Source organism: Tribolium castaneum, chromosome 2 (genome assembly GCF_031307605.1).
Source record: "Tribolium castaneum strain GA2 chromosome 2, icTriCast1.1, whole genome shotgun sequence".
In the NCBI taxonomy this organism is placed as follows: domain Eukaryota; kingdom Metazoa; phylum Arthropoda; class Insecta; order Coleoptera; family Tenebrionidae; genus Tribolium; species Tribolium castaneum.
Genome location: NC_087395.1, coordinates 2317362 through 2341647, shown reverse-complemented (window position 1 = coordinate 2341647; position 24286 = coordinate 2317362). Strand labels below are relative to the sequence as shown.

Genomic DNA, 24286 nt, shown 5'->3' with positions numbered 1-24286 from the left:
GATAGTGTGAACGTCAAAAGTGCTATGGCGTTGCGTTTATGTTTCAGTACTGTCATTTTTCGTGGTGTTTGTAAAGTGAAAAATTCAAAATTTCTAGTGTTACAAAATGTGAATTACATTAACAGTAATATTCGTTGGTACAGTAAAAGTAAGTGGTAGTTTGGTTGTTGCATATAGTTTTAGACACTTGCTCGAAAATGATGCTGCACTTTTCTAACCTTAACATTGTGATTGTGTCATCGCTTGATTATTGGAAATTATGAGGATTTTATCGCCTTTTTAATAACAGTACGATTGTTCTATTATCTCTACATGCTGGATAAATTATCTCTTTCCACAATCACAAACCGATCGTAGCTTGAGAGTTTTAATTTCAACAGGAATTACTAATACCTGTTCCTTTCTCTTATGTATGTGTGAAATAACCTTGACCTCCTACATCATTGATGTCTAATATTCTACCTTGTCTGTATCATAATTTCGTTAAAATACTAAAAATAGTAGAAATGATAAGTTTCCAAAATAATTTGATTTCGAGAAATCATGTAAAACTAGTTTCTAATAATTGTTATTGCAAATTTGCAATGTCATTGTTGTTAGCAGTGTAAAACGTGACCATTTTTTTCAGTATAATGATAAAAGTAGTTGGTGTTGCTTCTCTGTCAAGTGAGCTAAGGCACTATGTGGGACCGTTTCAAAAATCTATTAACAGATGTCTACATCACACATGTAAATACAAAGAGAAAAATTTTGTTCGAAATTAGGCTTAAATGAAAGCTTTTCGATCATTGATTACAGCTCAACAATTATTTTCTTGTGCACAGTTTTTTTTGTCTATTTTCTAAAGAACCTTTCCTCTAGATGCATCAATCCTACTACAACTAACTGGGCCTGAGTTAGGGTTCTTTCTTCAATCGTTACTGATCTTAAAAACGGATAAACTTGTGAATGCATATTTTTAACATCTGACAGAAAATAATTGAATTTGTAAATATTTTTTTTTTCATAATTGAAGGAGTTTGCGTAAGGCAAGAGGTTTTGATCTGTCAGCAAGTATTCAAGCAACGATCATTTAAACATACTTGGTTGTGATTAAAGTTAAATTTTGCTATTAAAATATAGTTTAAATAAGACGTTGGCATTATTTTAATGTGTCTTTATTATGCTATTTAAAAAATAAAAAATATTAAAAACGGAAAAACTTCGGTAAGTCAAATTTATATTCCTCAAAATTTCGGTAAAATTCTGGAAGTGATTTGCTCGAGCATTTACTAATAGAAATCAATATAATTTTTTGGCTGCGTCTCAGGCCAAAAATAAGGCTTCAGCAGGCCGGAGAAGTTCTTTACGCTTTTAATACATAACTAACTATTAATAATAAATTTGTTGACATCTTATTTATTGCAGTTTATTTCTGAAGAAATAACTAGAATATGGGAATCCTGAACGTGTTTTGGGAAAACCAGAACTTTACTATGTTCAGTTTAAAAAATTCTAATCAGTGCTTTATTATTTTTTCTTAAATCTTCTGATTAAATGGTGAGGAGCTTATTTCGCTGAACATTACATAAGACACATAATACTATTATTTGTAATATCCTATGTTCAGTTTTAAAAAGTCCATGTCATTGGATTGCAAACAGTTCTATAGAATCACCAATGTACAGCAAAATTTTTGCTGTATATTTTTTCTTTCTGACTTCCAGAAATTTTCAATCGGTGTTGTCACTTTAGAAAAACTAAATTGTACAGATTTATATCTATTTTACTTTAATCTGTTCATTTTTTTTGTATAAATTCAAAGCCTAATAAAAAAATAAAAAAAAATATAAATATGCGTATGGTGGTAATGCCATCACCCAAGTGCCAGAGTTTTCAGGTCGCATCTACAGCCTCTGACCTGACCTAACGACCACTAGTAGTGACCGGGACCGACGGCTTAACGTCTCCTCCGAAAGACGAGTTAGTTGCGATGTTTTGGCATTACATTATCCGGTCACCCATCCAAGGAATGACCGGGGTGAGAGCTGCTTAACTTCATAGATTAATTATAATCTATGAAATCAGCTGATCTATGCAACTAACCTAATAAATAATAATAAACCTAATAAAGCCTAATAATAATTAGTTAAAAATATAATACCTGTAGTTTTTCTAGCAACAATTTGACAATTTTTAGGCTTGATTTACTAAAATTCCTTGAAAAAACTGAGTTCTTAATATGAAACTCTAGGATTTTAGTGCAAAAACATGCCACCATCTTCAACTAAATTTTTTGTTTATTTGGATTATTTTTGACGAAATTTTACTTAATTTATTCTTGTTTTAGTTTTGTTCAAAAACCTATTCAATCGAGCGAAATAAGGGAAGTGGAATTTGGTGATCAGTATTTTAGCAAAAAGTTTTCTAAAAGATTTAGAAAGTAACAGCAGTACAATACGCGATGAATTTTTTTAGTTTTTTTGTCCAATTTATTTGCGATTTTTTTTTCATACGGTTTTAAATCGCATGGAACAGACAAAATACTATTAATTTTTATTTATTGGATGATTTTCTGCTTATTTTGACAAGTTTTCGCAAAATAAATGAGTTTTTGGTTCGAAAGTAAAATAAATCAATGAACAGTAATTTAAGATTCAATCGATTTGGTGTTTTTCAACTAGTTCGAGTGAAATTTTTCGAAAGTCAGCAGTTTATCTCAAAAATGTGCTTCGACTCTCGAATAAAGGCAAAAATAACACCACTTTCTTTGCTAGTAACAGAATTTTACAAAGCAGTTGAGTCGAAAATAGTAATAGTAATAGTAACTCATTTATTTCGGTGATTTTTCGTTCTGTTCTGGTGAAAAAGCTAAGATTTTAGCTCAAAACCGCTTTTGAAGGTTTACAAAATAGTATAAAAATTAAAAATAAATCCATCTTTATAGTTTTTTTGACTTATTTTTGACGAGTGAAACAGGCAGGCACTCTCTGTAATCCAGGTTTGTTGCAAATTCTGATTTATTAAATTTTGTAAACATAAAAAAGAAACAGACATAAAACCAGTTCCCTAGAACAGAATTACAATTGGTATTGTGCTCACCTCTCCAGAATAATTTATTTGTACGTAGTGAAGGCACTTCGTTGCTAGTATTAAAAAAAACGTTTTTACCGGAAATTTTTTCTAACAATCCGAGTATTATTAGAAATTTAAAATATAGCTCAGATTCTTAGAATGCTATGATGTTTTCAATAATTAATAACCAAGTAAAGGTTTTAAGGAAAGAGCGACGAAAGCAACTGAAGCTTGAATTTGACCTTAACTGTTCATATCAGTTTGAAATTACTTTCATTTGTGTTTTTAATAGTAATAATAGTGCTAATTATCATTCATTTTCAAATAATAAGGTACGAAGAGTATTTTCCTTGGTAGCAACTTTAATGCAAAAAGCTGGTATTTAACATGGCATTTTTTAATTTCAAGAGGAAATTGAATAAATACATGATAATGTACGGTCTAAGTAAAATTTGTGAAACTTGTTTCATATTTTCAGTTCAACTAGAAACATGAATTTATCTTGCTACTAAAGATTTTGGGTTTTCATTTTATAAACTTTTTAACTTCATTTAACGAACTAATATTTGATTGGTATTTGTAAATATCATACTTTACAGGCCAAATAAAGTGAAACACTACTGTTTGCTTCTGTTCTTAATTTTTGCGAATATTTTTCAAATTGATTGGTTGAAGATACCATAAAAATTCTGGGAGAATCACAAAAATTGAAGCGTGATTGATGTCTTTGTAAACAATACAGGAAAAATGATAGTCAAAACAGATTGACAAGAATGCATGCATATATATATATATATATATATATATATATATATATATATATATATATATATATATATATATATATATATATATAATATATAAAATATATATAAAATTGCTTTTCCTGACTGACCTATCAACGCACAACCTAGACGGCTCAGGATAGAAACCTGAAATTTTCACAGTAGATAGCTATTGTAACGTAGGGGTGTACTAAGAAAATCACCCCCTAAGAGGGTTAAATAGGGTGTTAAAGTTTGAATAAAAATCCGTCATTTTTTAAGTTATATCATTGAAAATTAGTATTTGGGCTTTGGGTTAAAAATAATGAAAGACGTGTTTCAGGATTTTTGGAAAATCAACCCCTAAAGGGGTTAAATGGGGAGTTGAATTTAGAATTAGAGTTTAGAGAATCCGTCATTTTTAAACGTCCATTTTTGTTAAAAATTAAAAAAAACGTATTTCAGGGTTTTCGAAAAATCAACCCTTAAGAGGGTTAAATAACGTATTAAAATTTGTATAAAAATTCGTAACATTTGAATTTACATTGATTAAAGTCGGTATTTGGGTTTTCAGTGAAAAGTGTAAAAACACGTATTTTAGTTGAAAATACCGACCCCAAGAGTTGAACAGGGGTTGGAATTTGTATAAAAATCCGTAAATTTTACTTTGTATCCATGCAGTTAATATTTGAGTTTCCAGTTAAAGATGAAAAACGTTGTTTAAGAACATTTGGAATTTCCACCCCTAAGGGGGTTAAATGTAGACATCCGTCATTTTTGAACTTATATTTATAAAAATTGGTGTTTGGGCAATCAGTGAAAAATAAAAAAACACAAGTTTTATGATTTTTAGAAATTCCACCCCCAAAGGGTTCAATATCAAAATTCGTCATTTTTTTACCTGATTTCTATGAAAATTAGTATTTGGGCTCTCGGTTAATAATGAAGAAAGACATATTTTAAAATTTTCGAAAAATTAACTCTTAAAGAGGGTAAACGAAGTGTTAAAATTTGAATAAAAATCCGTCATTTTTAAAGTTATATTAAAGTTTTATATTTGAAAATTATTATTTGGGCTTTTATGTAAAAATGAAGAAACACATGTTTTTGGATTTTGCAGAAATCAATCCCGAAGGGTTTTAAAAGGAGTAATAAGATTTGGATAAAATTCTGTAATTTTTAAATTTACATTTACAAAAGTTGGTATTTAGGCTTTCGTTGAAAAATGTAGTCTTTTAGTTGTTTTGCTAATTCTACTCACAAGGGGGTTAAACAGGGGATGGAATTTGTATAAAAATCCGTTTTTTTTATTTTTATCCATGCTAAATGGTACTTGCGGTTTCGTTTAAAGATGAAAAATGAGTGTTTTAGAAATTTTGGAAATTCCACCTCTAAAAGGGTTATATATAAAAATGCGTCTTTTTTTAAGGTATATTAATAAAAATTGGTATTTCTGTCTTCGGTTAAAAATAAAGAAAAGCGTTTTTCAGGATTTTTGGAAATTTTACCTCATATGGAGGTTAAACATAAAAATTCGTAATATGTTTATGAAAATTTGTATTTGAGTTTTCGGAATAAAATAAAGAACAAGTGTTTAATAAAAATTTTTAGAAATTTCTCCCCTAAAAAAGTTGAACATTAGAATCCATAATTTTTAAAGTTATGTTAATAAAATTTAGTAATACATATTTAGAAAATAGGTAGTAAATTCTACTGCTTGGAAAGCGATCTTTTAAACGATATGTCATTTCACATACAAAAAAGTTAGAAATGGCTGTGCATTTCAGAGAGCAGATGAACAATACCCATATGCGCCAAACAGTTGATTTTTACAAAAACGCCAATATCCAAGTAATCAATTTTATTCCAGTTAAAGCTTCCACACTGTGCTGTATGCACCAAAAAAGAAGCAATAAAATATAGTTCATACGAATAATAAAATTGTGTTCCTATTATTTCTTACAAGGTTTGTCTTATTAGCTTTTCGAAATAGTTGTGGACATGCGTGCGAAGCCGCGGGCAACTGCTAGTCTTCTCATAAATTCAGGAAGTTCAAATAAGCAAACACCAGAAATGAAACCGAATTTAAGAAAAAGTGGTCAAATGCTTTGTGGACACTGATATTCGTCTAGAACCTAAAGATTAAAACCAAAATAAATATTTAGTATTTACTAATAGTACATAAATATCATGAAGGAATTTTCTAGTTGGCACCAATAAATTTATCTTATCGTAACAAATGTCAACTTGACGTATGGGTGAAACATCGGCCAAAATTAATTTTATAAGACACTCACGAGGTATGGAATGAGACTACAAAAAACTTCTGAATCTTTTTAATACTAGAAAAGCTTATGTGAATAATAAAACACTAAATTTAATTATGTTCTTATTAGGTCAGTATAATAAAAGTGATACAGTTAGAATTATTATACAATAAATCCGAGTATTTGCAGCATTTTTTAAATATTTTATTTAGTTTAGTTTTTTTGGAAATCTGATTTTGAACTTTAGTACATTATTACGCTATTTTTACAGATTTATTTTGAGCTGTTTATATCGTTTAAAATTTGCAAAGTTTAGGGAAACAAACAATGCTATTTTTAGAGTATAAGAACATTCTTTTGCCACCTGTCGAATTCATTAGAGAAACTGTTTAATTGTTATGGATTATGGTGAACTGTTCTTACTTTTACCTTAAAAAAGAACATTCTTGTCTTGTATGGTTTTTTTAATAATACTTATATTATTTCCAGTTAGATACTAATCACCCCATTTATCAAAATTCCATTTTGTTGCTTAGGTGATACTGCAGAACATGACCTGAATATGACTCAGTGTAATACTTGGTCATATGTGATATTTATTTTAATAATCATTCTTCATTTTGCAGGTGACGGTCCAGAATATGACTTGGTAGTAATTGGAGGTGGATCTGGTGGACTTGCAGCTGCTAAAGAAGCAGCTGGGTTAGGTGCCAAAGTTGCAGTTTTAGATTATGTAACACCATCACCTAAAGGTACTAAATGGGGTCTTGGTGGTACCTGTGTCAATGTTGGATGTATACCGAAAAAATTGATGCATCAAGCTGCTTTACTGGGAGAGGCTATCGAGGTAATAAGTTAGGTTTAGTATAGGACGTCATAAACCACTTCAGTGATTGGAACATTCATTATTTATTATTAGTTTTTTCGATTAGGTGACGTAAATGTGATTATCAAACATGCACAATTTGGCAATTTATTGAAGAGTTCTCATTTTCTCAATGTTTGATGTAAACATTGAAAATGTCATTCTTGTATTGTTTTCGAAAATTTAAATTAAACTACGGTTAAGATTTTAATGTGGAATAAATCATTGTTTTATGAAGGGTATAATAATTAAAGATCATAATTATAGCACACGATAAAAAAGTTATCACTTTAGGAATCAAGAAAATGTTTGTTAATTATTATTATGATTTGTTAGCCCAATTTAAATGAGCATGAAATTTGGAAAACGAATTATGTTTGATTTTGTTTTTTTTTACCTGTACATGTAATGATTTAATTTCATACGTCATAGTTTTTTCAAGAAAAGTTTTAAAACTAAATTGAGACCTTGAAAATGGATTAGACACAGAGATTAAAATTTTAGTACTCCGAATCTAAAACAAGTGAATCTACAGGCAGGGGACATTATGACATTTAAAAATAAATCGATATTTTGAGAAAAATGCAATTTTTTATTCTGATAAAATTTATTTGATTTATTAGAAAAAATGGTGTATGCAGTTTGCATTTAATGACTATTAAGCCATTCGTGTCTTAATAATTATCATAAAATGCTTGTTTTATTAAATACTATTTTTTCGAAAGATTTTTTTTTTCATTACATAAATAAACACTAGGTTTTTAACGTATAGTTTGAAACATTTTTATACCAAATACATAGTATTCAGACTGTTTCATAGATGAGATATCTCAATAACAATCCAAACAATACATAACTATTGTTTTTATAACTAAAACTAAAAAAATTGCTAAAGTCATTTAAATGAACACGAAATTTGTAAAATGAATTTTTTTGGTTACTTGCTCGATGCACAATAGTATTTTGTTATACGAGTTTTATAAGACGTTCTATTGTGGCACGAATGGTTTTGGAGCACGAATAAGGAGTGCACCAATAAAATGAGTGCCACCATTAAGTCTTATGAAACGAATGTTTTTGTTTAGTTTAACTTATCAAAATCTGTTAAACTATTTTCTCTTATTTTGTTAATTATACGGCCTTTATCAATAAACGACTTGACGCTGTTGAAAGAGCACATGACTGATGAAATAATGAAAAAATATTTTTTCTACTTTGGTTTGTTTATTATGAAACTGAAAGTAGTTTCACAAAAAGAACTTTTGTGCAACTCCATTTAGTGAATTTTTAGGAGTTGTATTGGGAGTGCTGGGCTGGGTGTCATCAATTAACAAAATTAAGAGGAAACAGACTTTAATAAGCTAAACTAAACAAAAACAAACAACAAAAATAGAAAGTAGAAAAAATAGTATATGACACCCGTTTTATAAGACTTAATTGTGGCACTCCTTCGTCGTGCTCCAAAACCATTTGTGCCACAATAGAACCTCTTATAAAACTCGTAAGTTAGACCTAAGGTTTAATTAAGTTAGTTAAACCAATTTATTTCAAGTCTCAGAAGCGGTAGAACCGTTTAGGTTGACTCAAAGTTATTTGGTTCTAAAGTTAACTCACTATTGAAATAACGGGCCTAAAAAAAAATAAAATGGATTTAACTTTTGTATGTAATTGTTAATGAAACTTTTGGCTATCAGTTCCTATTATTTTTTATTAAAAAAAAACAGTTTCACAATACAATTGAACTTGAGAACATTTCGTATAAAAAAAATAATACAATTATTCAGTAATAGTAAATGAGTAAAATGAGAAATAAACTAATGAGTTACAATACAAACTTATGTTTTGTTGAAGTTATTATTAGTGTGTTTTTATATTTTCAAAATTAAAAAAATGTCAAAAAGTGGTTAGATGAAGACGAAATTTGGAAAACAAATTTTGATCAAAATTAATTTTTTAATTGTATGTGTAATGATCTAGTTTTTTACGTTATAGTTCTACGAAGTTATAGAACGAAATAAAAACACCTTAAGAACGGATTAGACATTAATTAAAATGTTATTGCTCCTGTGAATGTAGAAAAAAATAATTATAGTATTCTTTATCCTGAACAGGGACTATTTCACCAACTTTTCAATTATTCTGTTGCATTTTTCACTCTGTAAATTATTATTGTATGTTTCATCAAAAAAAAGTTGAAATACAAAGTCAAATTGAAAAGTGGAATGAAAAACTGTTGTATATTTTTTATTGTTTTAAAATCCCACGTATGAAGGAAAAACTGTGGAATATTTCTTTAATTAAAATCATTAATGTTTTTAAATCCCACGATCTTTAATAATATTTTATCTCTTGGGCACTAATATTTTAATTTTTCCGAATCCCATTACCAAATGTCCGATTTTACCTCTAATTTTTACTTGATGTACTGCTGTCACTTGTTACGCAACTCGTTAACGGGTGATGCTAATTGATTTCTTTACTCGTTTTTTTTATAAAATTGTGGGAATAAATTTTCAATTTACTACGGCATTTGGAAAAGTTTTTTACTTAATACGTTATGAAAAAAAGACTATTATTGCTTGCACTCGCTGCGCTCACTCGTTTTGGCAAACATTATGCTCGTTAAACAAAATCGTTCTTTACGTTACTGATTTGTGATTACATAATTAACTATTGTTATTCGTTGTTCAGTTAATTCGTTCCAAAACGAAAAATTTAATTTTTTACCATTTTTTTTATAAATTTCCAGGATGCTAAGAGTTACGGTTGGCAATTTCCCCAACCAGAAAACATCAAGCACGATTGGGCGTCTCTCAGACAGGCTGTGCAAAATCATATTAAGTCTGTCAATTGGGTGACCAGGGTAGAACTTAGAGATAAGTAAGTTATTTATTATTTAACACTCTGAACGGAAATACTGATAATTCATAATTTTTTTTATTTATAGAAAGGTAGAATACATCAATGGTTTGGGCGTTTTTAAAGATCCTCACACCGTTCATACGGTGACCAAACAGGGAGAACGTACATTAACATCCAAGTATTTTCTGATAGCAGTAGGTGGAAGACCTCGTTATCCTAATATACCGGGTGCCGTAGAATACGGTATTACCAGTGATGATATTTTCAGTTTGGAGGAGGCACCGGGAAAAACACTAGTTGTCGGTGCTGGATGTATCCTTTTATTTAATTTTTGGTTATTTTGTTAATTCTTTTCAATTTTTTTTCTTAACTTCCTATATTAGATATTGGTTTGGAATGTGCCGGTTTTTTGAGAGGATTAGGTTATGACGCTACCGTCATGGTCCGATCTGTGGTCTTGCGAGGTTTCGACCAACAGATGGCTAAACTCATCGCTTCAGCAATGGAGGAGAAAGGAGTTAAATTCCTTCACAAGTACGAAATTATTTTGTCTTTTTTTTAACACTTTGTAATCAAAGTTCACTCTAAACGGTCCCTTAAGGTACAATTACCGTGGCTCCTGGCGACCCACTCTTCGAAAATTAAGTCTCACATTAAACTTTTTAAATTGAAGTTAAAGATGGATGATTTAAATTAGAGAGTTTGTTGATGGGCGAATAACAATCTGAACTGTTAAAGGCACTCACTCGCTATCGCTCGTTCGTGCTTTAAAAAATAGCGCTTATTACTAGACTTCGTTAAAAAATAATTTTTAAATAGCAATATTTATTTAGGTGTCTGCCAAAATCCGTCGAAAAGCGATCTGATAACAAGCTACTTGTTAAATGGTCAAATGAGACTGGTCAAGAATTCGAAGATGTCTTTGATACCGTATTGTTTGCAATTGGTAGAAGAGCTCTTACAAGGGAACTTCATTTGGATAAGGCAGGTGTTAAAGTGGCTGGAGATGGTGAGAAGATAGATGCGATGAATGAACAGTCAAATGTACCTCACATATTTGCCGTCGGAGATGTTTTATATGTAAGTATTTAATAAATATTAGGAGACGAAACAAAATTATAAAATTACTCAGGGCTGCGTAATCGGTCTATAATTTTTTTATTATTTAAAATATTGCTATCCTGTTTTCATTATCCGATAGAGCGACTTAAAGTCCACAAACTCAAAATATTTTTATTGTACCATTCAACAGGGTGTTGAATACAGGGTGGTGAACTAAAGTTATATTTTTTTAAATGGAACACTATATATTTTTGCATAATTTGATTCTACGCAAGAAAATATAAAGTTATTTATAAACTGTTATGGGTCTATTTCTTTTCGTTTCGGAATTATTCAACTTTTCGTTATAGAAAAGACCAATTTTTGAAAAAAAAATTTTTTTTGAAAAGTTTCCTATGAATATTTTCCGGCAAATTTGCAATAGAAAAACTTTTAAAACTTAAAAAAAAAATTTTTTTGAAACACGGAAATAATGTACAGGTGTGCCAAAACGTAAAAAGTTGAATAACTCATTTTTTTATAATTAATTTATAATGGAACACCATGTATTTCTTTACATGTGTCGATTGCATTTTTCATAAGATTTCTATTGATATGCGGTTTTTATAGCAATTTTACAATATTTCTTAGTGTTCAAAAAAATAAAAAATAAATTTCTTATTTATTTTATTTAAAATTCTTGATGAGTGAAATTCATTTATGTACAGGTAATAATTAAATTACTTGCGTAATTAGTCACATTAGTACATGTAAAAAAATTAATTACTATTTGACTATCAGATTATAGGCTAACAAATTTTCTTGTAATAAAATATATTTTTTTGAACAATTTTGAAAAATATTTTAAATTTGCTATGCAAACCCTATACCGTTAGAAAGCTTATCAAAAATGCTTTCGATACATTTAATCAAATACAGGTGTTCCATTTGAAAAACATGAGTTATTGAACTTTTTGCGCTTTGGCACACCCTGTATATTATCTGCGTGCTTTAACTAAAAATTGTCAATTTACTAAAACTACTAGGTATTCTGAATTTTTTTGTTGCAAATTTATCGGAAAATATTCATAAGCGACTTTGTAGTGATTTTTCAAAAATTGGTCTATTTTATAACGAAAAGTTGAATAATTCCGAAACGAAAAGAGATAGACCCATAATAGTTTATATAAAGTCACATTATTTTTTTGCGTAGAATCCAATTATGCAAAAATATATAGAGTATTCCATTTAAAAAAATATAACTTTGGTTCACCACCCTGTGCATAATAAAAATATTTTTACTTTGTGGATTTTAAATCGATCTATCGGACAAGAAAAAATATATAAAATTTGCGCTCTGTTCAATATTTTTCTTTCAAAACGCTGCGAATACAATTAAAAATATAAGAAAAATGTTAGAAATAACATAGACCTAAATAATTTTAAATGTAAATAAAAATAAATCGATGTGTTGTGTTTTTATAGTCTTTGCTTGATTAAATGAATTTCTGATATTATTCTGTCATGCTTGCGTATCAGAGTATATTACTATTCATTATTATAACAGTATTTGAAAATTGCTCTAATTGTTTATAATTTTATAGTTATGGTTATCAAAGAAAGTAAACACAATCGTAACAAAATAAATTCTCAAGTAATAAGGTAGTAAAAAGTGTAAATAAAAATAAACAGTACATAAAATATAAAAAACAATATTAAGAGCAAATACCTGTCATAAATTCAGTTTTGAGTGCTCGTTTTTACTAAGTCTTAATTATTTTAATTTGATCATTATTTAATTTAAAAGCTTTTCAAGAAAATAACAAAACTGGAGTGTAATTTGTGTATTTTTTCCTCTACTTTTGTCCATATACAAAAGTCTTTCAAGTGTAAACATTTTTGGGATTTACCTAGCTCTTTTTTATTTTGTTTTTACTTGAAATAAATCTTAAAGTCGATCGGTACTAATTCGTTTTTTTATTCCTTTCAAGTACCTAAGCAATAGGTATCATACAAAAGTTTTACTTACCTGAGATAAAGTTTCTGATTCTACTGTACAACATTTTGGTTGATGTTGGAGATAGAAAAGTTTTTTAACTGCATTTCTTTCTCTAAATTTTATGTAGTTTCATATTTTTCCTATCATTGTTGTCTTGAATAAGCAATTTATCAGTGCAACAAACTGCTTCATCTTCTACAGACTTTTCCTGGCTCAGTGGCACCTCCAACGATAATATTACCGAATAATAATAAGGAAAAAAAAGAAAAAAAGCGTTATTTTAACTAATTTGCTAAATTCTCTTTCCGGTTTTGCAAAATAAAAAAAAAACTATATTCTATCCAATCCAACGCTTTTTTTGCTACTTTTTAAGATTTCGTAAATTAAAATTCGGCAATTTTTTGTTTTATTATAATTAAAATTTTGCAAAACGACGAAAAACGGTGAATTTTTTTATTAGGTTTTGTGATTATTTCAAATTTCGCGAAAATGTGTTTAAGCAACTGAACAAATCCAAACACCATTTTTGACAAAATTCAGTGTTTGTTTAGGTAATTTTTGACGAAATTTTTCTGAATAATTGCGCGTTTAGATTAAAAAAAAATGTTATAAAATTGTAAATCATAGCTATTTCTATTCAATTAACTGATTTTTCAGCCAGCTCTAGCAAAAACTGCATTTTTGTCTCAATAATGTGGTTAAACAATTAAAAAATGCAATTTCCATTTTTTTTATAAAGTTTTGATAAAACATTACTTATCAACGTTTCTGAGTAAAAATGTGCTTGATTTTTAGCAGTTTTTTGAGAAAAAGGCTAAACTATAAGTAAATCTTACTTACATTTATTTTGAACGAGATTATTTAAAATTAAAAACGGTTGAAAAGGGAAAAATTGAAATTTTTTACTTATTTTAATAACTTTTCGTTATATTTTTAATAATAATAATAATACAATTTATTTCTAACAGACTTATTAGTCTATAGTGGACAAGTAACAGTTCAATATACCAAAAAAGAACAAAATTGAGGCAATTAAATTATACAACACATTATAAATTACGAAGAAAAATATTCTTACGCGTCTATAACCAAATTCGCAGCGTTTTGAAAAATATGATATAAGTTTAAAGTTTTTTAAAATGTAGTTTTCTATACATTTTTGCATTACTTTTATCTCTTACTACTGAGAACTTAATGCCCTATTTACCTGTGTCCTGTTGTTACTTAAATACGGCAATTTTTGTAATTCATTGATCGTTTTATTTGTACGTAATTCGTCTTCCGCTTGGAAACCAAGGTCTGCAATGTTATTAATATCGATTGCTTTTGATCATCACTTTAATTACCTAAATTGGATTGTGGCTTCAATTCATTTCATTTCAATATCTAAGCCATTTTTTTTTTTTTTTCATAGAAAAAGCCCGAATTGACTCCAGTGGCTATCCACGCTGGACGTCTCTTGGCCCGCCGGTTATTCGGCAACAGCACTGTCCAAATGGACTACGACAACGTGGCAACAACTGTTTTCAGTCCTCTGGAATATGGAAGTGTTGGCATAAGTGAAGAAACAGCAATTCAGCGTTTCGGCGAAGACAACATCGAAATCTATCACGCGTACTACAAACCAACCGAATTTTTCATTCCGCAACGTTCGATCGCTCATTGCTATTTGAAAGTTGTGGCGAAACGTGAAGGGCCTCAGCAAGTTTTGGGAATGCACTTTATTGGACCACAAGCTGGGGAAGTTATTCAAGGATTCGCAGCGGCTATGAAGTGAGTTTTTCGTTCCAGGAAACTCGATTATTATAATATTATAAAAAACATTCATTCTTAATTATTCTTAGCAGTATTAAGAAGTAAAGTGGAGGTGTAACATAACCAGTGTGAGGAAATTTTATGGGGTGGCCATGAGGCCACAACCGATCAACCGACTTGTCGTAGCGCTCTCGTGATGTTCATATTTATCGATGAAATGGTCCGTTGCAGCGCGTGCATTGGCGTAGTTTACTTGGGGTTTATACAATTAATGTTACCGGTCGCTTACAAAAATCTAATTAAAACATAAATATTATTGTTTTATTGTAATTACGGAGTACCCAAGAAAAATTGTGGCAGTAAAATAGTCACTAATTTATTAAGACTGCGTTATCTTTGTTGAGATTATTTTCTGAACCAATTTTAAAATAGTCGCTAATATCAGCTTCTGATTGGCTAGTTCAAACCCTGACAAGGCACCTAATTTGACATAATCGTTAAAAAATAACTTCATCATTTCCTCAATCTTACATGGACACCAATGAAGATGTTTAATACAGGGGAGCATAAGTCACTATTACATTTTTAAAATGTTGCGTTTTAATTCAGTGGAAATTAAAATTAAAAATTAAATATAAATATTTTAATCATTTTCTCTGAGAAATACGCTTGAATAACTGTGATTCTTTCTAAATTCTCGATAACTGATTCCGTTTTGCGGTTAAAATATCTTTGAATTTCGAAAAAGATCTTTCTACATCACAGCTGGTTACAGGAGTAACCTAATTCAAAATATGTCGAAGGTGGTACATTATTCGCTATTTGTTTTAAAACTAGAAAATCGGGATTTCTATCTAGTAACAACTGCGTCAATTTTTGCATTAAATTTATCTTGTAATGACCATTCTACAGATTTTAACTCTATCAACGTAGGCTCAAATTTCTCAACTGTAATGGATAATTTTAAATTTTACGTTTCTAGAAATTTTATCGTAGTTGGAATATTTGAAAAATTGTTTTCAATAAAATTAAGTTGAGAAACTAAATTTGTCGTTAAAACTACGGTTTTACATTGTTTAATGCTTTGTGCATCGTCGTTTAAAGCAATAAACAAATGATTTTAATTGATTAAAATTTTTAGAAATTTGCTTCTAACCAAGTACCCCAGCGTGTAACTACAATTGTTGATTCGTCAGAAACGTTACGATTTGTATATTTTTTTAAAAAGGACTTTAAAGAAGGATTATTTAGTTATCTACAAAATGTGCTCGAGGTGAAATCGCAGCGTATTTCCCTTTGAAACGTGGTGTGGTTAAAAATATTTCATGGGCTAAAAATGGTAAATAATTAAAAAAATATTAATGTCACACCAAAGAATACTTTGAAATGAATTACAATTTCGTAATTTAGTTCTACTGGGTCACTTTTATGCTTTTTAAATAAGTACATGAGATAAAAAAGTTCTTTTGACTTTTTAGATATTATTAAAATTAACAGAGAGTTAGGGCGGTTAAAAGTAAAGGTATAATATTAATAGATAATTATTTTTTAATTATTTACGAATTACGATTTTTAGCTCTCGAAATGTTATCAAAGGCGATGAACACGCTTCAGAGGGAAATACGGTTCGGTTTCACCTCAGGCGCATTTTGCAGTAATTTTAAATTGCAATAACTTGGTGAGTCTTACAGATAACGAAATGATTCTTGCACCAAAAATTTATTTCAAGTATTAGCTTTATTTCGTCTCGATTATGTGGGAGTCTTATCTTTTAAATTAAAAAACTTTCTCGCATCTCGAAAATTGCACTACACAATTATGGAACGTTACAAGAAAATGTAATTTTTTTGGTTTCCCTTTATCAAAACTCAACCTTGTTAAACTACGTATAAATCTGCATTTATTGAAAATTTGTTTGCAAAAAAAAACGGAGTTTCAAGCTTTATCCAGAAGGAAGATATGAGTATGTAAACGCAAAATGTGTCCAATTTTAGGTGTTTGCAAATTTTTAGCTAAAACGTCTTTTCAGTCCCTTCGCGAGGGTTGCAACAAAAAATTCTTTGACTAAACATTTTTTAATACTCTTTACTAACTTATATCAACAATGCGAGCTGTTCCACAACATTTCGATTTAAAGGTTTATATGACTGCAAGCGCGTGCCCATGCACTAACCTTCGCCCATAAGATTTCCTCACACTGAACATAACTATTTCGTTTACTTTCAGGTGCAACTTGACTGTGAATGCGTTGATGAGCACTGTCGGCATACATCCAACAATTGCGGAAGAGTTTACAAGGATTAACATTACGAAGAGGTCCGGGAAAGACCCGAACCCGGCGTCTTGCTGCAGTTAAAAACACTATGAGTAATAGAATCACTTAGAACGGATTGGCTCCAGTGATATTACTTATCTTGAAACGGCCACCCAAGGTCAATTTTTTTCTTCTAGTATAATTATTTGTAAGTATACATTCCACAGTGCCTTTACATTTTTAAGTGAAATGTATACATACTCAATTACACAACGTTTAATCAGTATCAAGACCCATTGTACCTTAATATTTAATTTTATTACACTTTTTTGTTGTAACCAAAATAAATCACAGATTCACATTTTTCTTGTTTTTTAATTACCTACAACTGTCATATTACTTAATCGATTGTATATACACTGAAGGGCCTGGTATGCGTTTTCTGCGTGGTTTGTGCCATTGTGACCGGAGCAAGAATTCAATTCTTGCAAGTCTGAAGGGTGGTAAAACTTTTGCAAGAACTTCTTAATGTTTTCCATTAGAATTTCGCCGTTTTCGTTTTGGTAGCCTTGTTTCTTGTAACTGCAAGCTAGAAATTCTTTATATTTGGGGTTATTTTTGGGTATTTCTATATTGATAGCGTCTTCGACGACCTTTTGGTCAATTCCAACTATATCAATGCACTGGAGTGCTATTTGGTGGCGATCTTCGGGTTGCAGTTCTGCGGCCTAAAAATTAAGTCAAGATATTTATATCATTCTTTGACCAAAACCGAATCTTGTTTTTTTGACGTACCTTTAATAATAACAATTGGGACAGGAGACAAAGAAGAATTGTTTTTTTCATGGTGTATGAACAACCCTGCATGCAAGACTGTTTTTATTAAAATAACGCACTTAATTAATACATTGTTATGATAACGTCATTTTGATAAATAATTTAAAAATGTGTGGATCCTAGGTCGCATTTGAGGTCACACGAGATAGTTTGACTCGCATTTACTCGAGATAATTAGATCTTTATGCGCATATTTATTTTTTATTGAAAGCCTAAAACGTAACAACACAATTGACTCAATTAAAAAATAAATAAAGTAAATAGATATTAAAAAACAAGTCCAACGAAAGTATTGAGTGGAGAAATAAATGATTTTAAGGTAAGTCCGTATAATTGAAAGTAATTGTTTATGGTAGTCGCGAGGAAGAAAGTACAAAAAATTTGAAGCTGCTTTTTTTGAATTGTGATCTCCGTTGGAATTGCCAATAATAAATTGTTTAACATTAAAGTTACTAAAAAAAAAAGATCAAAGATAAATGGAAAAAAATGAGTAAACAAAATAAATTAACCAAACAGGCACTAAGCACTAAAATTTTTTGTGAGAAATTTACTTTTAAATAAAATAAAATTCAGTTGTTGATTTTAAAACACCCCGTATTCATCCAATCTTTTTTTGTACGACATCGGTCGTGGTATGGACACAGTACTTTGCTGATGCACTGTAATTTTTCCAACTGTCTCACTTGTGAGAAATAGAGTGAACGAGAAGTGGTGCTCTGCTCTCAATTAACCTCACTTTTTGCCACATTATTTATCAACTGTATTTTTGATTCATTTCAAAACCATAAATGGAGAATTACCACAAAGGTAAAAACGTGGAAGAACCTCTCGAAAGGGACAAAATTCCAATTCCTAACCTTCCTGAAAATTTTTTATGGATGCAGGTAATAAACGTAATTACAAAATTCACATTAATTTTATTTCATTGTTTTAGGTGAGGGGTGGAAGTAAAATAAGGAATCTTGTAAGTCACGCATTAAATGAATTTCCAAGTGCTAAAGCCGTTGTGTGGACAGGATTTGGACAATCTGTTGGTAAAACTGTAACATGTGCTGAAATTATGAAACGGGAACACAATAATCAGTTACACCAAATAACGAAACTGTGTTATAGGGTGTAAGTTTGTTTTCAATTAAAAATTTCCGCTGACATGACTTAAAATAAGTTGGTGACATTGCATGGCAAACGCCACTAAGAGTGTCACCAACTTAATTTCAGCCTAAGACGACTTGGATCAGAAATTGCATCATATTTTACAATTTTGCAGAGTAGAAGAATTTTGGGATCCAGTTATTCCTGATTTAGACCAAATAGTTGTTAAACGAAAATTGCCAATGATACATATTCTACTTTCACTAGAAACATTAAGTTTTGAGGAATTAGGATATCAAGCCCCTGGTACCACAATACCATTTACTGGAAATAGTGACAATAATAAAAAGGATAATAATAGGAAAATCCAAAAAACAAGACACAAAACGAAATAAAAAAATTCACCTTGACTTTATTGTATTATTGTTTTTACCAATTATTTTCGCTAAAATTATTCGGAGGTGGTGGTGGAGGTCCCCTTGGTGGGAACGGTGGTCTCCCTCCACCAAAATTAACCGGCGGCCTCCAATTCGGGGGCCGCCCCCCTGGAGGCGGTGGCGGCGGGAAACATCCCGGGAACGGCGGTGCACCTGACGTTGGGGGCGCTGCCGAGTTTGGCGGTCCAGGTGGTGGTGGCGGTAACCCACCTCCACCTTGCCACGGAGGTGGTATCATCCTGGGGGCGCCTGAAGCTTGCGTTGAGGCAGGCATTGGTGGCAGAGGGGGCCGTGCTCCAGCGGCGGAGGTTGGAGGCGGTGGAGGTGCACCTGGTGGCAAGGGCGGTTGGGAGGGAGGTAATGGCGGAGGGGGGATCCCCGAGGGGAAAGAACTGGGTGGAGGAACTGGTGGGGGTGGAGGAGGTTGCATACTTGCCGGAGTGGGGGGTGGTGGAGGCATCATTCCAGCGAGGATTACGGGAGGTGGGGGCGGAGCGAGAGTCATTCCTGGGGGCATCATGCCCATGGGAGGGGCGTCGGCGAATAGTTGATGGGGGCGGTCGGCTTGGGAGAGGGGGTTTTGGGCTGCGAGGAGACGCTCGGCTGCGGAGCCGTGACGTTCGCCTTTGGAGTCTTTCTTGAAGGCGTAGGAGACGGAAATGGGGCGGTTGCAGAGGTATTGGCCGTTCATTGCTTCGATTGAGGCGTCAGATGCTTCGAAACTTGCAAAGTTGATGAAAGCGAAGCCTTTGGAATTGCCAGTGTCGGGGTCTCTCATTATCTACAATATTAAAAAATATAAAAAAAACGTTTGAAAAAAAAAATAGATTGGTATGTGGAGAAGCTGAACGTTTAATTTTACCAAATGGAGTGAGACAAATAACTCAACTGATAAATAACATACAGAGATTAGCAAAATTATAAATAAAAATAAATAAATAAATTTTGAAGGAAGAATGCTCGTATAGGTAATTTTTTTCAATACATGAGAATCCCTAAATCTGTCGCATAAAGCAATACAAGGCACTTACACCTGATTTAACAATTGGGGCTTTTCATGCGAAGCGGACAACGAAAAAATTTGAGATCTTGAAATTCGGTTATACAGGGTCCTCAAAAACTGGCGCACCAACTCAGTGGTACGTTATTGAGAAGCAAGTGTAGATTACGGGAAAAATGTTGAAAAAATTCCTAAAGTCATATTTTAAAAAATCTAGAGCTACAAACTTATTGTATTTAACTTCTTTACTTTTCATTATTTTTTAATGTTTTTATGTTTCACAGTAAGTAATCGTTTCCTAACAAAACGATTAATAATTATTTTTAAATTTTTAAATTTTTTAAAAATGTAAATTTACAAGAAAATAATACATTTCACACTTAACTTAGTTATTTTGTTTTGTTCCTATCGTTTCCAAATACTTTTACAAAATATAGTAGACAAAAACTTTTGTTTTCAATATTTAAATAACAATAATAACATTAATAATTCAGAGTGGCCCATTGCTTGGTGCAAAAGTGAAAGCGCACTACAAAAATTAACGAGAAAAAAGAAAAGAAAGAAAAAGAAATAAGAAATTATCGATATTTTTCTGCCTAGTTAGGTATAGTGGCGGTCAGCTCGATTTGCGTGTGCGTCATCAATTTCATTTTTTCATTACCAACACAAAGCTATAAAAAAATTATCAAAAACAATGCAAATTTAAACAGTTAAGGGCTATCTAAGGGTGGTATCCTTGAACATTGATTTACATGTGCACTTCGACAACACCGTCAAGTGTCACGAATTTGTCAAACTGACATTGACAGTAAATTACAGACGTCGTCGCTTGGTTGTCGAAAATGTTATCGGTGTTAATCACAAGTATTTTCTGTTCGTTTATTGTGTTTTGTGATTTGCGTTTCGTTAGGTTTTTGATTCTGCGTTTATTAGTTCTTGTTTTGTGAATCTGTATTTTTTGTAACAACTCATAATTTAAACACTTCGTAACCTCAAAAAATATTTGATAGTTTGTCACCGCTATGCCCCTGCTATGTAAACGTAGTGACAGAAATGTCAGATGACGCACACGCAAATGGAGCTGAGCGCTACCATATGTCTATAATTATTAAGGCCATGAAGGATGTTACAAAGCAATATTTCATTTCAATATACAATTCCGTTATTTGTCACCGGATTGTTATCAAATTAGAATGCACATATTTTAGGAGGTTGTCTTTCAATTAGGGGCAAAAAATGACCTCAAGTTAAGAAATGAAATTTTAAAACATTTCTTTTGTTTAAAATAAAGCCAAATTACCGTTGGATCATTAAACTCCGAAAAATAAATGACCACACAAAAAATTAACCAAATCGATCGGCTGATCCAAGAAAGAAATTAATTTTGTTGTTAAAAACTTAATCCAAATTTTGATTGTAATTTGGGCAGTCATTTTTTGAAACAATTGGTGAAGCATTTCTATGCGGCATTTTGTGTACCACTGAAAAAAACTGTCAAAAGTTTGCGAGCTATCAGAAAAGTAAAATTGTTTTAATTTGGTGAAATTACTTTAAAAACCAACCAATGGCTGAGATTTCTGTGTTGTTGAAAAAGGAATCAATATTCGCCTATGGAAAGTGTCGTTGGACTTTTTGTGAAATGTTATTTATGAAATTTCAAGTTCAAAGAATCGTCAATAATTTGAAGACACAGGAAGCGTACCTGAACTAAATCGAGTGAGTACAAAACACGTCACTGGAAACGAAGCAATAGTTGGGGCTGTAATTCAAGCTTTTGAAGAGAATCCAATCAGCAGTGTACGAAACATTTCCAAAGTCCTGAATGTTCAAGTGTCTAGAATTTTTCAGTTGTTGTTCAGTCTTTTCGTCCTTTTTGAAAGAATTAAAGCATCCAGTACCAAAAGTAAGTCAAAAATATTGTTTTTTAACTTTGTATGGGTGAGAGATGGTAGTGCTCATTTGTCTCATAGAGATCTACGCTTTTGCATCTGTACCCACGTTTAACAGTTTGTTTCTCATTTTTCTCGCGAAACAGATGTCTTCCACGAACGAGTTTTTTCTGACAGCATTTTTCACTGACGATAAATTTTTTAATATGTCTTAAAAGGCTTAACATTTTAAAAAGGCATGTAAAAATTCGTTTTTAAGACTTGAGTTTTTGCATTAATTGGATTTTAATCTTTATCTTCTAAAATATCTGCATTTTAAATTTCATGAAAATCCGTTGACAAATATCTGAGATATCAGGCTCGAAAGTTTTAGCTGAGACAACGCTTTTATCGATGTTAACTTAGTGTATCTTCGATAAAAAAGTAAATAATGCACAATTGCAATTTTATTATTATACCTTCACTTTAACATGCATTCTTTATTATCATTTATAAAACTATAAATTTTATGTTAACTGGTTTTAAGCAACATTATTTCCCAAATTTTATTTCTTTCTCACTTACGCAAATGTAAAGGAGCGACAGAATACACTGACTTCCGACGTTAAGAATTTTTGTATAGTGGCTTAAATTTTGGTATGCCAATGTCAGTTACAGAATTAGATACAGAGTGGAATTTTTAACAAGTATAAAATCCATTACTTTGATAAGTACATACGATTTTTGTGAAAATTCCGGAAACAAGTCAATTGCAGGCACCTTTAACTTTTTTTTCAAATGTAATGTAAATTTTATAATACCAATTTTTGCATTAACACGTTTGTCACTTAAAACAATGTCCCAAGTTTTCGTTAAAAATCGGTCATAGATGTATCAAACCAAGCCAAAAATTATAGTTAGTTTTGGCCTTTAACAGTGTTTTTGTACTAACAACACAACTTTTTTGAACAATATCACCAAACAAACAATAAAATTAGTCGAAAATGGTATTTTTACACTAAATTATGTTTTTATTTAAAATTTTGTTACAACAGACTGAAATAAGCATCCCTGACCTACCTTAGGTGTTTGAAGTATAACACCAAACGCCGAAAATGTATCATAAAGCAGCTTCTCATCCACTTCGGGGTCCAAATTCCCGATAAAAATATTCGCCCCCACGTCCAAGTTCTTCTGATGGGCTGATGCTTTATTCACTCTTATTGGCTTTCCATAAAGCTTTATCATGTTCATTATTTTTATGGCATAATCAGCATCTTCTTCACCCATGAACTCCACAAAACCATAGCCTTGGTGCATCATTGTTACGCGGTCTTTGGGCATGTGAACGTTGACTAAAATGGACAAAAATTGGTTTGTAAATTATTACAAAAATTATGCTTACCCAAGGGGCCAGATTGGACGAACAGTTCCCATAATAACGATTCTGTAACTTTATCATCTAAACCACCAACGTAAATTGTTGCATCTGCAAAAACACAAAAAACACCGGCACTTATTGGAATTTGTGAGGTTAAGTAATCGAAAACTTACCTCTGTTGCGTTCAGCAATCGGTCCATTAGCCATGATTATGAAATGGATATATCTCAATGTATTAATAGCAAAATTTTACTTCATCGCTTGATAAAAGAATGCTTATTTAATTAAATAAATAAACGAACCAAATACGCAAACCTTAGACGCAAACTTTTCTTTGCTTGTAAGAATCTTTAAAGCCGGCCGCGTTTCACTACTGTCTCGCCTTATTGGTGGAAAGATGGCGCAATAGTGGCAAAACTAGCGCTGTATTTAAAATGCAATTCCAAAAAAAGAAACCATACTATTACCAATTTTTTTGATGATTTAATGTCTTTAAAATGTTATTTTTGACCCTAACTATAAACTAAACAAGTTTCTAAAATTCAATAAGTAAGATAAATTATTTTTGAATCTGTTTCCGAGGAAATAATTCCCAGTGTTGGCAGATCTACAAATTGTGATTCTTCTGATGAAATCACATTCAAAAAACTGCTGTTTGATAGTAAATTTAAAAATAATTATTCGTTTTATTAGGAAACGATTATTTAGTGTAAAACATAAAAATCATTAAAAATAATGAAAACTGAAGAAGTTAACAAAATAAGTTTGTAGCTCCAGATTTTTTTAAATACGACTTAAGGAATTTTTTCA

At 31.0% G+C, this 24286-nt stretch overlaps 2 protein-coding genes and 2 non-coding genes across 13 annotated transcripts in view; 2 read left to right on the top strand and 2 right to left on the bottom strand.

Annotated features, from left to right (window-relative positions):
• The window catches only part of Trxr1 (Thioredoxin reductase 1), a 35961-nt gene extending 18736 nt beyond the window's left edge, over positions 1-17225 (top strand). For 2 of the 9 annotated variants that reach the window (XM_015978163.2, XM_008192952.3), the window contains exons 2-9: positions 6622-6657; positions 6712-6932; positions 9700-9830; positions 9898-10124; positions 10196-10346; positions 10646-10892; positions 14267-14625; positions 16834-17225. In XM_015978163.2, coding sequence (XP_015833649.2) covers positions 6622-6657; positions 6712-6932; positions 9700-9830; positions 9898-10124; positions 10196-10346; positions 10646-10892; positions 14267-14625; positions 16834-16963 — 1502 coding nt within the window. In that variant the 3' untranslated portion in view covers positions 16964-17225. Of the gene's footprint in view, positions 1-14; positions 149-617; positions 730-6057; positions 6119-6574; positions 6658-6711; positions 6933-9699; positions 9831-9897; positions 10125-10195; positions 10347-10645; positions 10893-14266; positions 14626-16833 lie in introns of those variants that run through there. The other 7 variants (XM_015978164.2, XM_970679.4, XM_008192954.2 and 4 more) reach the window with 6 other exon arrangements.
• Positions 17226-17510: 285 nt separating this feature from the next.
• LOC103312408 (uncharacterized) lies at positions 17511-17868 on the bottom strand. Its single transcript, XR_010333261.1, has 2 exons — positions 17657-17868; positions 17511-17589 (listed from the first exon to the last, which is right to left on the bottom strand). It is a non-coding gene; the product is annotated as an uncharacterized LOC103312408 (transcript).
• A 26-nt stretch (positions 17869-17894) lies between these two features.
• On the top strand, positions 17895-18757 carry LOC103312405 (uncharacterized). The gene is made up of 2 exons (XR_010333262.1): positions 17895-18017; positions 18633-18757. It is a non-coding gene; the product is annotated as an uncharacterized LOC103312405 (transcript).
• A 421-nt stretch (positions 18758-19178) lies between these two features.
• LOC656501 (splicing factor 3B subunit 4) lies at positions 19179-23831 on the bottom strand. Of its 2 annotated transcripts, XM_064355254.1 has the most exons (5): positions 23650-23831; positions 23501-23584; positions 23176-23450; positions 19660-20008; positions 19179-19557 (listed from the first exon to the last, which is right to left on the bottom strand). In XM_064355254.1, the coding sequence occupies exons 1-5, from the start codon at positions 23681-23683 to the stop codon at positions 19220-19222; spliced, it is 1080 nt and encodes a 359-aa protein (XP_064211324.1). In that variant the 5' UTR covers positions 23684-23831; the 3' UTR covers positions 19179-19219. The 2 variants fall into 2 exon arrangements, with proteins under 2 accessions (XP_064211324.1, XP_968120.1); XM_963027.3 differs by having other exon boundaries at positions 19179-20008.
• Positions 23832-24286: the final 455 nt, after the last annotated feature.